We start from the raw sequence: 14,597 nt of genomic DNA on the forward strand, positions 1-14,597 counted from the left end.
ACTCCTATAAGTCAAGTGCAAGTCAAGTTTGAGTAATATTCAGTAGTTGGTTTTGGTAGCTGACCGAGCTGATGTAAGTGTTTACATAATAAAAATATGGAATGTTAGTCCATATATATAAAAGTCTAAAACTAAAGAGGTCAACCAGATTGCTTGCAGGAATGTGATCAGACTAGAGACGCTAAAGATGACGTATACAATAAGTATGTAGGCTAAGATAACATGCCGTCACCTGTAGTCATTCAATTGTTTATAAACATTAGTCCAAGCTCCCTGCTTGAGACAACTACCCCGACCTATAATTCAAACGGCCTACGTGATCTGTAGCGTGTCTCATTTTGATTGTGTGTTCGTATGAAACTATGTCATTTGTATGTATGTTCATATGTTCGAACTACTGTCTGTTCCTTCATAACTTGTAACAGAGATGGTAGACAGGCAGAACAGAGTTAGCGATCGTCATTAGAAGACCTGTACCTCTTTACCTAAGCTTTTATCATGTAGAGGAATAGGATTAGCCATCATCATTGGCAGAAGCGATCAAGCTATCGTTATTAGAAGACTTGTACAATCATATCTGATCTTCAGCATGTAAAACTTCAGAAGAATACATATATTTTTATATTTCGTGTTTTCTACAAGAACCTCCTCACCATGAGTTTAACAACATCGTCGTAATAACCAACAAGATAATACCGACTTCGTAAATGATCTACAAACCCCCAGACACTCCATTGAAGATGGAAGTGCAATACCAACCGACTTAGCGTAAGATTATCGCTAGTCTAACATTACCTCATAGGGCGCCTTATCATACAAGGCACAAGCCCTATATATATATACTATATATATATTATATATATAATATATATATATATATGATATATATATATATATATATATAGATATATATATATATATAGATATATATATATTATTCAAAATTCCACCTCGTCTCATCCCAGAAAATACAATTACATTGAAAATTTAGGCCTTGACTAGAGGACGAAGGGTTTGAACAAAGAAAAAAAAGTTGAAAAACTAAAACTTCTCAAGCATAAGGCCGTTTTTACTGAGGAGGGAGGAATCTACATAAAAGCTGGACTCTAGTTTTAAAAGCACTATATTTACATAAATTTACAGAGGTCCAGGAACACAAGGGCAACTGAACTGCTTTCAGTTCACCCGAACATGTGGTGGGAGCAGTCCGGCCACGCTTTTAGGAAACTTTGCTCAACGGATCAAAATTGCAAGCTTCGAAGGATTTCCAAGTCCTACCCCAGCCAGGCACAGCTTTTGTCTGCAAATAGAGGGCATAGGCGTAAGACAGGGGCACACGAGGGCGAACTTTACTTACTACTTTCTCTCAATCAAAAGGCCACTCATGGGAGAATGAAATGACTGGGAAATTTACACAGCAGAAACTATTTTGTGGCTTAAATTCACTAGGGGAATGTTACTAGTATCACAGGGGAGTAATTACAGAACTGAGCCCAGGTGGCAAGGGGGAATGAAACACTGCACAAGTCGCCTTGGAAAAAGGAAATGAAATATAGACAAAGGTAAAAACAATTCCCTGGTTGAAATGGAATTTCCCTTACAGTACCTTAGTGATGATGCTGGTTGTCTTCTCCTTGAAGTCTCGACACTATGGACTTTTAAAATATACTTGGGCTTCCCAAAGCATGGGAAATCTAGGCCCAGGAGGGGGGGAGCGGCGTCTGGTAAGGAGCCAGGTGTCTGACCTTGCCGTGGTCTGGTCTTCTTCTGAGAGCTCCTCTCCTGGGTTCAAGGCCTTTTGAAGCTTTCTCCTGGTAAGCTCCTCCTACAGTTCCTGTGGGGTAATTCCAACAACCAATAGGAGAAGAGATAGCTTTTTCAAGACAGGAGAATAGATTTCTCCAAAGTCGAAGGGGCAACTCATATAGATGCTTGGCTAAAAGACTTGGGTAAAAGACTATTTCTTTCCATTCCAGAGGACATTTCAACCCTGGACGGGTTGGAATGAACAAGACAAGCTAGAAACAAGGACCAATTGCAATATAGATTACTGAGCCTTCCATTCTCCCTTGAGTGGACTTATAATATAAGCAATATTCAAAATCTGCCAATTATAATATTCATGAAGTCTTACTCGACAGGCAGAGAATTAAGCAAAATGAAGTGTGACTTTACTAAAGATTAACTTTCTATATTCAAATAAGAATTCCCTTACAATATATGGCATTAAACCTACAGGTAAGTTACATCCTACATAATCCTACTAACTCAGTTGTTCAAGGCAACACATCCTACCTGTTTACCCTGATGGATTGATATGACACATTCAGGTGTGTTAATGGCCCTACGGTTTCGTGAAGTTACTTTGTCTCATAACAAGACGACGCCTAACAGTATTAATTACATCAGCATTAACATTAGTGCACTAACAAGGGGAAAATTAGGAGTAATTCTTCGTAGGGAATAAATAAGATAACACACACACACAAGAAAACGAAATGTAAATTTGATCAAAACAATGGCAATCTCACAAAATATAAAGACTAGGGAATAACACTAAATCTAAAGCTAATCAACCAATGTATAAACGAGCCAGGCTTCGAAATTATCTCTAAGCTGTAGCAACGTTTGCTGGCTAAAATTTTCCCAAGTTAAATGGAATTCTAAATGCCTAGAATAGGGCACTGTGCCAATTGTGGCACTTTTACGACAGTAGTTCGTAAGTAAGTACTAATTTATACAAGGCCAGGGTAGCTGGCAGGTTGGCTCTGCCTAAGCAGAGCATACGATATACAATAAATGCCCCAAGGCAGTAAACATGAAGAAAGGAAACCAAGGAATATAAGATACAGACAATACAAAAGGATAAGAAGAAAGTTACGAAAGGGTCAGAAAGAAGTAGAAGTAGCAGAATCTGGCACTCTCTTCTGGATGGAGAGGGTCAGAATTCTCTATAAGAGGGTGGCACTTTGCCAGGCACTAGTGCAGAGAGGCTATTGGCTCTCGTAAGATTTTGGAAAACCTTGACGCCCTTTTCCCTTCTTCCTTCGACCTCTCCAAGGTCGGTTTGACGATGCCATGGGGGGCCTTGGAGGATCCAAGCCCTTAGAAGATTCCGAAGGGGCATCTGCTCCAGCTGCTGCGACAACTGGGGCCTTGGGACTCGTCCCCGTGCCTAATGCTGCGTGGGTTGGTTCCCTGAGTTCTTTGGCCAAATGGGATTCGGCAGAGTCATTACTCCGGGACTGGTTAGCTGCTGACGGAGGGGGATTGGATGAGGAAATGGTATTTGGGATGGGCTTACCCTTGGAGAGGACCAACTCTGGGGAGGCCGGCGAGGCCGCACCATTATTGGAGTGTCCACTATGGTTATGGGTGTCCTGGGGGATTCCTATTGGAATTGGCTCTTCCTTGACTGCCGGCAGGGGTAGTTGGGCCAAGCCAGCGGAGGGAGAGCGACCGGGACTTAGAGCTCCAGGAGGAAGACTCGAGTCTGGCCTTGGCACTGGCACTAAGGCCGTTCCTGACTCAGTGGAAAGACTCGAACGTGGCTCAACATCCATGAGAGATGGAGCCTGGCACTGCCTGGCACCTTCAAGTGGCCCTGGCTGTGCAGAGGTAGTCCTTGGAGGCCCGTGGAACGGGTCTGGAGCTATGTGAGGGCGGGGGCCCTGATACAGTATAAAGTCAGGAGGAGACTTAAAATCTTGTCCTAGCAGGACATCATAACCTCCTGGTATATAGGTTGCTACTGCCATGGTACATATATTCGAACGGTGAGGTCGTGTGACTCTCAACCGGACAGTAGGTAGGAACATTTTGACATGGTTGAGGCTCTCTATCGTTATGAACTGGTGCCTATCAATCTTAGCTCCGTAAGGAATCTTATCCTCTTGGATGATGGAGACTTGCGCACCAGTGTCGTTGAACGCTCGGACCTGGTGGGCAGGATAGTGACCTCTAGGAGGGGCGACAAATATGGGGCCCTGAGCAGGGGGCCCTAGAGTGGATGAATTTGTCACGGCCATAGCAATGGCAGAAACAGGAGCGTTTTTGGGGCATCCCGCCCAGGCAACAGTGTGCCCATGCACTCTGCAAGTGTCACAGAAACTCTTGCTAAAATCAGGCAGGGGCCTGTTGTTTCTGTTCCAATGGCCGCTGTTTTTGTTACTATGATTGGGTAGTCCATTTGGAGGAGTGGCAGCAGCTTGCTGAGGAGGATCTATTTGGATAGGCACTGCTCTATGGTGTGACTGGGTTTGTTGCAATGCCCACAAACAGGTTTCCGAGGAAGGTTATTGGTGCGCTGGGTAGGCTGAGAGGTGGCAGCAGGAGTGAGGGGGAGAGCAGGACATATTTTCTTTTTTAAGGAACTCTGCACTGGATGGTGGGTGTCATAGGCATCTACCTATTTACAGCACTCCAAAAGAGTCTTAGGAGCCTTGTCCACCGAGTGGGTGGCAAGATCAAGGGGGGCGTAGGCAAGAAAGTCCTCTAACTGAAAAAGTTCTAAGACCTCCTCAACAGATGTTGCATTGGAGGCCTTCGTCCACCTACGGAGTGCCAGTATCTTCTTGGCTGCCCACTCTGTCCACGTCTGGTTAGACTCCTTGGGCATAATCCTCCATATTTGCCTCCACCGGTCTGGGGTCAATTCGTAAGCCGCAAGGATTGCTTCTCGGATGAGGGCGAGATCGTGTCGCTCATTCAGGGGAAGGGCCTCGAATACAGTCCGCCCTTTGTCAGCGAGATGCTTGCCAAAGAGGAGGGCCACTTCCTGAGGAGTTGGATTGAAGTTCCCGAACACCTGCTCGACATGATCGAGCCAGGTGTCGGGTTCGTTATCGTCCCAAGCCCTAATGAGGCCGCCCATGCTGTGGAGGTGAGAGGGTGCAGGAGGCGTGGGACTCGGTGGTGCCAGGGTGGCACTCTGGACTGCCATAGCCAGTTCATGTGCCCTTTCTTTCTCCCTTTCAGCAGCTTTAATTCTCTTTCAGCCACTTCTCTTTTTTCTTGCGCTTCTCTTTCAGCCGCTTCTCTTCTTTCTTGCGCTTCTCTCTCAGCCGCTTCTCTTCTTTCTTGCGCTTCTCTTTCAGCCGGTTGGAATGCCCTTTCAGCTGCTTCTCTTTTTTCTTGTGCTTCTCTCTCCTTCTCCCGTTTGGTTGCTCTCTCTTGGGCTGCTTCCTTCAACTTATCATTCACCCAATAGATCAGCTTTGCGCCCTCCAGCCCCAGGGCTCGTCCAGCTTCTGTGAAGGCCTTAGCCTCCTCCAGTGCTGTGTTACTGGCCATCTCCTCAGCCATAAAGCGCTAGTAGACTAGCCTGAGAATAATAGGGTGGAAAGCAGTTGCAAAATCAGCAAAGGTCGCCAGAGGTATGCAGAAATGCTCGACGCAGACTTGGCAAAATGACCGTAAATCCCTGCAAACACAGTTACTACTGGTGCGTAGCACGGGGGAAAACTCAATGCCAGTAATGGATTTGGTAATAAATTTCGTAAAATGAAACGAAAGAATCTGGTTACGCACTTCACGGAATCCTCACGTGAAAAGGTAGCAAATGGATGTCGTAGAGGCGGAAATTCGACGCCAATATGGGTTTGTACGGTAAAAGGGAAAACAAAATTTCAGTCACGAAATTCACGGAATCCTCACGTGAAAAGGTAGCAAATGGATGTCGTAGAGACGGAAATTTCAATGCCAGTACGGGTGGGTAAGGTAAATAGGGAGAGAAAAAAAAATCCTGTCACGAAATTCACGGAAACTCACGTGAAAGAGTGGCAAATAACATAAATGCGGAACCATAATGCAATTACTAATGAGACAGGCGAGAGCGCAGTTCAAACTTGCTCTTAAGCACTGCAGGTTATATGAAAAACAACTAAGAGCCGATGCAATGTCTAGAAACTTAGAATCTGGTGATTATCCTCGTCTTTGGAAAGATATCCAGTCTTTAAATCCCAAAACTAAAAAGCTATCACAGAGAGTAGGGGAAGCAGTCGGAGACGAAGCTATTGCAAGTATGTGGGGCGATCACTTCAACAATATCCTGAATTGCATAAATGATCAAGATTCCCGAAGGGATGTAGATAACCTCCCTACTGACAACATTCAATTTCATTTTGCAGACCGTTTTACGCCAGGTAACATCAGCGATGCCATAAACAGCCTACCTAATAATAAATCGCCCGGCTGTGATGGTCTTCCTGCAGAGGCCTTCAAACTCTGCCATCCGATAATTTACATTTTGCTAGCTGCCCTATTCAATGCGTGCATAATTCACCGGTTTCTTCCAGACTCCCTACTCTTAGTTCACTTGATACAAGCTAAAGGATGCAGCTGACCCTGGCAACTACCGGCCGATTGCAATCACAACGATCGCATCGAAGATACTTGAGTCTGTTCTTCTAGTGAGACTTCTCCCCTTTCTACACACCACTGACAACCAGTTCGGGTTTAAAGCAAACCACTCAACCGACACCTGCATCTACATACTGAAAGAATTGCTGAACTACTACCTATCATCAGCCTCTCATGTTTTCCTTTGTTTTGTGAGAAAAGCATTTGACAGAGTAAACTACCTGAAGCTCTTCCTGAAGCTGCATAAAAGGGGCACACCCCTATATCTAATTGGCATTTTACATTGCTGGTTCTCCACACAGCAATTCTGTGTCAAATGGGGAAACGTATTATCTTACACCTTCGGCTCCCTAAACGGGCTTCGGCAAGGGGGCATTCTCTCTCCATACCTGTTTAATACGTACACAGATGCCTTGAACGTCAAACTGAACTCGCTTCCAATCGGATGCACTGTCAATGAAACAACTATAAACAACCTCTGTTACGCCGACGATATGGTTCTGATTTTCCCCATCAGTGCAAGGTCTCCAACGACTCATCGACACTTGCCGCCAATATGCAGAGGAATTTGATATAATCTACAACGAAACCAAGACCCAGTGCATGTCGCTGCTCCCGAGATCGCTTAAGCATATTGCAGAACCTCAAATTTTCCTCGGAAGCCATCGGCTGGAATTTGTGCACGAATTTCCGTACTTGGGTCACATTATCACCGACGACCTAAAAGATACGGCAGACATTGAACAGAGGCGTCGTAAACTATGTGCAGCGGGCAACATGATTGCAAGGAGGTTTGCCTTCTGTCACCGAGACGTGAAACTGCTGCTCTTCCGCTCGTACTGCTACAGTATCTATGGGTGTTCCCTCTGGACGAACTATACCGAGAGACCATGCGACGCATCACTGTTGTGCAACAAATGACATTCTGAGACGCCTCACAAACACTCCCGCTACCACTCCGCCACACAGATGTTCATAGAAAACCACCTGGACAATTTAAAAATCATTGTTAGGCGAACAATGTCCAGTCTGGTAACCCGAGTGAGAAACAGCAGCAACTCGCTCATACAAAGCATCCTAAGGAGTGAAGCAAGAAGAAAATCAAAATTGTGGGAAAGATGGGAAAATGAGGCCTTTGTCCCCTAAAGGACTTAATCTCTGTATTGGCAAGATGTCATCTGCAGTTTTTGGCATTATTACATTTATTGCTGATATTTTTATTTTTCATTATTACTGTGATTACTATCAAGTTAAAGTTTTATTTACATTTAATTTATGTATTAAGCCCTCTGGACCTGACTACTGTAACCACCTAAGGTCTCTAGCTGAAATTTGAGTTATATAATATATGCACCATCTGTTATTACTCTCAATTCATTTTTTTTTCTCACCAATATTATTACTGTTATTACCAGTATGATGATTACTAGCTTTTATGCTACCTCAGATACCTTGTGGATAAGTGCCGATTATTCATTTTCTTTTTCTATTTTATAATGTCACATGTATCTAGATGTGTTTTGCTACTGTCTGTATTTTGTATATTCAATGTATATGGCCCCGAGCCGAAATAAAGCATATTATTATTATTATTATTATTATTATTATTATTATTATTATTATTATTATTATTATTATTATTATTAAATAAAAGAAAAATCTGGTCACAAATTCACGGAACCTCATGTGAAAGCGTGGCAAATAACGTAAACGTAGAACCTCAACGCAATTACGCTTTTGTAAATAAAAGAAAAATCCGGTCACAAATTCACAGAACCTCAGGTGAAGGCGTGGGAAATAAAGAACGTAAATGCGGAAATACAAGGAAAAATCTGGTTACGAATTCACAGAACCTCACGTGAAAAACGTGGCAAATACAATTGATAAGAAAAATGTATATGGGATCTCCCTTTTGTTTGTTTTTATGGATATCGTCTCGAGGATGTAGACGGGAAGTTGATAGCATATATTCTTTTCTTTGCTACCAACACAAATCCCTTTAACCTAGCTTTGCTCAGAAGACCCAGGATAACCTCTCTAACGCTATAAAATACACTGCTTTTTTCCCACCCCCATTCTTTTCCTCGCTCTCGTGAGCCTAAAACCCTCCTGTCCGCAAACTTAAAGCCCCGGAGAATTAAGACGCACGCGGGCCGTCTAGACAAATGATAGGGAAGAATGAATCACAGATGCTTTCAAGGCCAGGCTGGAATCTAACATATGTCTTTATTTGAAATGCAAAAGTACTTGCCGTTATTTGATTACTTTCTGCACAGAGAATAACGAAAAGAAATGTTTACCTTTAATTTTGCTTATCCTATCGTTAAGAATGTTTTACGCTAACACTTTGTTTTTCCTTTTCTTACTTATTGACTCATCTTATCCTGGAGCGGGATCGCGGATAGGTTTCGAGCCGCGTGGCCGGAGGATTTAAAGATACTATACCGTTTAGACATGTGAGATTCGCCAGAGAGAGAGAGAGAGAGAGAGAGAGAGAGAGAGAGAGAGAGAGAGAGAGAGAGCGTTGTTTCACATAAAAAAAAAAAACACACACACGAAAATACCTTTACAACGCGGGATTCGCGATTAACTAGCAATTCACGAAATATGGTATTTATTTTCGTTATTGAAACTTACTCCCTAACCTCTATTTTTCATGCAATGGCATATAACATTAAAATTTCTCTTTCTACCTTTAGTCTATCGACCTACACGTGTTCTCTTTCCTATCGCTATAAAGGCAGTCAGATTTTATATATCCCTAATTAGAATAACTAGTTCTACACAAATACTAGAAAATAAAATAAAATTTACCTTATTCCTGTTGTGGAGAATTTAGAAACCTTGCTTTAGCTTGCTCATAAAAATATTAAGGAATTCAGATTCGTTTCTTTCGTGATTTTAGCTTAACAATCGCTACTACGAAATCGTGCTTTTAGGTCGCAAATATTCAAAATTCCACCTCGTCTCCTCCCAGAAAATACAATTACATTGAAAATTTAGGCCTTGACTAAATGACGAGGGGTTTGAACAAAGAAAAAAAAGTTGAAAAACTAAAACTTCTCAAGCATAAGGCCGTTTTTACTGAGGAGGGAGGAATCTACATAAAAGCTGGACTCTAGTTTTAAAAGCACTATATTTACATAAATTTACAGAGGTCCAGGAACACAAGGGCAGCTGAACTGCTTTCAGTCCACCCGAACACGTGGTGGGAGCAGTCCGGCCACGCTTTTAGGAAACTTTGCGTAACGGATCAAAATTGCAAGCTTCGAAGGATTTCCAAGTCCTACCACAGCCAGGCACAGCGTTTGTCTGCAAATAGAGGACATAGGCGTAAGACAGGGGGCACACGAGGGCGAACTTTACTTACTACTTTCTCTCAATCAAAAGGCCACTCATGGGAGAATGAAATGACTGGGAAATTTACACAGCAGAAACTATTTCGTGGCTTAAATTCACTACGGGAATGTTACTAGTATCACAGGGGAGTAATTACAGAATTGAGCCCAGGTGGCAAGGGGGAATGAAACACTACACAAGTCGCCTTGGAAAAAGGAAATGAAATATAGACAAAGGTAAAAACAATTCCCTGGTTGAAATGGAATTTCCCTTACAGTACCTTAGTGATGATGCTGGTTGTCTTCTCCTTGAAGTCTCGACACTATGGACTTTTAAAATATACTTGGGCTTCCCAAAGAAGGGGAAAGCGAGGCCCAAGAGGGGGGGGGGGGGGGGGGTGGGGGGGGGGGAGGGGGGGGGGGGGGGCAGCGTCTGGTAAGGAGCCAGGTGTCTGACCTCGCCGAGGTCTGGTCTTCTTCTGGGAGCTCCTCTACTGGGTTCAAGGCCTTTTGAAGCTGTCTCCTGGTAAGTTCCTCCTATGGTCCCTGTGGGGTAATTCCAACAACCAATGGGAGAGGAGATAGCTTTTTCAAAAGACAGGAGAATAGATTCCTCCAAAGTCGAAGAGGCAACTCGTATAGATGCTTTAAAACTTGGGTAAAAGACTATTTCTTTCCTTGGTTCTAGCCTAATCTTGAACAATATATACACACACACACACATATATATATATATATATATATATATATATATATATATATATATATATATCTATACATACATACATACATATATTTTTTATTTTATATATATAGTATATATATATATATATATATATGTATATACTATATATAGATACATACATATATATATATATTATATATATATATATATATATATATATATATATACATACACAGACTAAAAGAGCCACTATAACATACAAGAGCCAATCGGTACCAAGTGCTTTTGAATAAATTTTCTAATACAATATGTCCAAATAAATACCAGTGCTTTGAAGATGAAAAATGCAAAATATGCACGAAAGCACTACTATAGGTCCAGGCTGGTTTCCTTGCTTTCTATCGGCTCTGACAGCGCACGTCTCGATACTCGATATATTCCATATATAATATATATATATATATATATATATATATATATATATATAGTATATATATATATATATATATATATATATATATATATATATATATATATATATATATATATGTTTGGAACGTGATAAATGCATAAATAAAGGTATAAGCCACGAAGGAAAGTGAAACACTGGAGTAGCTACAAGATCATTCGACTCACGTCCTTTACTTAGCGACGCGAGTGGAAAGATCTTGATCCAATTTCCCTTTCCTTCGTGGCTTATACCTTTATATATATATATATATATATATATATATATATATATATATATAATATATATATATATACATACACATATATATATAATATATATATATATATATATATATGTGTGTGAAGTTTTTTGAAGAGTGATAATGGTGTCACACCATTAACACTCTTCAAGAACTTCATTTCGTGTTGTTGGAACATCCTGCATACAGTCCTGATCTCGCCCCGTCTGATTACCATCTGTTTGGTCCACTTAAAGATGCTTTAGAGGCCGTCGTTTCGCCACCGATCAGCAGGTGAAGGAAGCGGTGTATACGTGGCTCAATGCTCAACAGAAAACGTTTTTTTCTGAGGGTATCGAAAAGCTAGTGCAACGATGGACCCAAGTGCATTGAAAAGCAGGATGACTATGTTGAAAAATGATGTCACTGTAAACTTTGTATTGCTGTTGTATTAAATAAAAAAAACTTGGTACAGTGAGGATACTTATTGACTTACCCTCGTATAATATATATATATATATATATATATATATATATTATATATATATATATATATATATATAGAACACAAAACAAGAAACTTACTTCAAGTAATTTATGATGTTATGGCGGACTTTCAGTTTCCACTCATCCGTCACCGAGCCAAGATTATCTTGCAGTGCATTGAGAGCCTTCCACTTCTTAGGGGCCGTGTACTTGGTGAGAAGGCAGCGAAGGGGCAGGATGAACTCGCAGACGTCGTTCGTGGTTCCTACGTGACAGGTGCCGCCCAGTTTGGAAAGCACCAGACAGTTCTGCCTCTCGGAAAGTTAATAATAATATAATAATACAATAATAATTATAATAATCAATAATAATAATAATAATAATAATAATAATAATAATATTAATAGCTTTATTTCAGCTCAGGACCATATACATGGAATATACAAAATACAGACAGTAACATACACAATCTAGATATATGAGACAACATGATAAAAATAAGAAAATGAATAATCGGCACTTTTCCACGAAATAGCGAGGTAGCATAAAAGCTAGTAATCATAATACTGGTAATAACAGTAATAATATTGGTGAGAAAAAAAATATGCATTGAGAGTAATAACAGTTAGTGCACATATTATATAACTTGAATTTCAACTAGAGACCTTAGGTGGTTACAGTAGTCAAGTCCAGAGGGCTAAATACAAAAATTGAATGTAAAAAAAACTTTAACTTGATAGTAATCACAGTAATAATGAAAAATTAAAATATCAGCAATAAATGTAATAATGACAAAATCTGCATGTGACATCTTGCCAATACAGAGGTTAAGTTCTTTAGGGGACAAAGGCCTCATTTTCCCATCTTTCCCACAATTTAGATCTTCTTCTTGCTTCACTCCTTAGGATGCTCTGTATGAGCGAGTCTCCGAGGAAAATTTGTGGTTCTGCAATATGCTTAAGCGATCTCGGGAGCAGTGACATGCACTGGGTCTTGGTTTCGTTGTAGATTATATCAAATTCCTCTGCATATTGGCAGCAAGTGTCGATGAGTATTTGGAGACCTTGCACTGATGGGGAAATCAGAACCATATCGGCGTAACAGAGGTTGTTTATAGTTGTTTCATTGACGGTACATCCGATTGGGAGTGAGTTCAGTTTGACATTCAAGGCATCTGTGTATGTATTAAACAGGTATGGAGAGAGAATGCCCCCTTGCCGAAGCCCGTTTAGGGAGCCGAAGGTGTACGATATACGTTACCCCATTTGACACAGAACTTTGCTGTGCGGAGAACCAGCAATGTAAAATGCAATTAGATACAGGGTGTGCCCCTTTTATGCAGCTTCAGGAAGAGCTTCAGGTAGTTTACTCTGTCAAATGCTTTTCTCACATCTACAAAACAAAGGAAAACAGGAGAGGCTGATGATAGGTAGTAGTTCAGCAATTCTTTCAGTATGTAGATGCAGGTGTCGGTTGAGTGGTTTGCTTTAAACCCGAACTGGTTGTCAGTGGTGTGTAGAAAGGAGAAGTCACTAGAAGAACCGACTCTAGTATATTTCGATCGATCGTTGTGATGCAATCGGCCGGTAGTTGCCAGGGTCAGCTGCATCCTATAGCTTGTTTTTTTGATTAATGGTATCAAGTGAAACTAAGAGTAGGGAGTCTGGAAGAACCGGTGAATTATGCACGCATTGAATAGGGCAGCTAGCACAAAATGTAAATTATCGGATGACAGAATTTGAAGGCCTCTGCAGGAAGACCATCACAGCCGGGCGATTTATTATTAGGTAGGCTGTTTATGCATCGCTGATGTTTCCACCTGCATAATACGGTCTGCAAAACAATGAAATTGAATGTTGTCTAAGGAGGTTTATCCACATCCCTTCGGGAATCTTGATCATTTATGCAATTCAGGATATTGTTGAAGTGATCGCCCCACATACTTGCGATAGCTTCATCTCCGACTGCTTCCCCTACTCTCTGTGAAAGCTTTTTAGTTTTGGGATTTAAGGACTGGATATCTTTCCAAAGACGAGGATAATCACCAGATTCTAAATTTCTAGACATTGCATCGGCTCTTGGTTGTTTTTCATTTAACCTGCAGTGCTTAAGAGCAAGTCTCATTAGTAATGCAGTGTGCCCTTCCCTGGGGCTACCATTTTGCCTCCACAGTAAAACATTTCTCTTGAGTATGTATACAGATCTTTAACCAAGTCATTCCATCCAGGTATACTACGAGAATTACCTTGACGAAATCTATAGACAGTCCTGCCCGAAGCAAGCATAGCGGAGATTATGTTCGAATAGAATTCATTCAGACCCCTCCTGTGGTGGTCATTTCTACAATTTGTGTTGGTACAAAGTAAGGCGTCTGCCGGTTGAACTATTGACCTCAAGCTGGTTTCTGTGGTCGCCCCAAAGTATCTGGTTTTCTGTTGGTTTTTAAAATCCTAGTTTACCGCTGGTGGGCGATCAGTTAGGGGTTCACGGTAGGGAGGGATCTGGGTACTGAAGACACCTGTAATGGGATGTGGTCGTAGCCCGTTGCAAGATCATAGCGAATATTGCAGGTCATAATAGAATCATGAAGTTGTGGAGATGTGATGCAGTGATCCAGCCAGGAGGTTGTAATAGTGTCCGCTCTATTATGTACATATGAATAGGAGGAGGGAGGGCGAAGCATTACATCGCAAATTTGGAAAGCATGATTTTGACAGGAGCGAGTAAGTTCATTATAAAATTGTTTTGTGGGGTGGGAGTTAAGGTCCCCGATTATACAAATATGATCAGCAGGAGAATCATGAATAATACTTTGTAACTCCCCTAGGATCATGCAGTAATGATCAGAATTATTGTTATTTTCCCATGGCATATAAACATTAATGATTAGGATATTAGAGTTCCCTACTGTCACTTGAAGCCCTAGCAATCTGTCACTCATGTAGGTCATCACCTTTATCAAATTGTCTAACGATTTGTGCCACAGGAAAGAAAGGCCCCCTTTCGGGCGACCGGCTATGATTTGATCTGTAACTTGCA

General features: G+C 41.4%; 1 protein-coding gene and 1 long non-coding RNA gene across 2 annotated transcripts in view; both read right to left on the bottom strand.

Annotated features, from left to right (window-relative positions):
- LOC135209352 (uncharacterized) overlaps positions 1–14,597 on the bottom strand; it is a 95,315-nt gene that overhangs the window by 23,313 nt on the left and 57,405 nt on the right. The window contains exon 14 of the mRNA XM_064242050.1: positions 11,658–11,872. Within this exon, the coding sequence (XP_064098120.1) occupies positions 11,658–11,872 (215 nt within the window). The remainder of the gene's footprint in view (positions 1–11,657; positions 11,873–14,597) is intronic.
- LOC135209182 (uncharacterized) lies at positions 1,106–9,966 on the bottom strand. Its single transcript, XR_010313306.1, has 3 exons — positions 9,175–9,966; positions 1,607–1,834; positions 1,106–1,300 (listed from the first exon to the last, which is right to left on the bottom strand). It is a non-coding gene; the product is annotated as an uncharacterized LOC135209182 (long non-coding RNA).

The sequence above is a fragment of the Macrobrachium nipponense genome, chromosome 37 (genome assembly GCF_015104395.2).
Source record: "Macrobrachium nipponense isolate FS-2020 chromosome 37, ASM1510439v2, whole genome shotgun sequence".
Classification (NCBI taxonomy): domain Eukaryota; kingdom Metazoa; phylum Arthropoda; class Malacostraca; order Decapoda; family Palaemonidae; genus Macrobrachium; species Macrobrachium nipponense.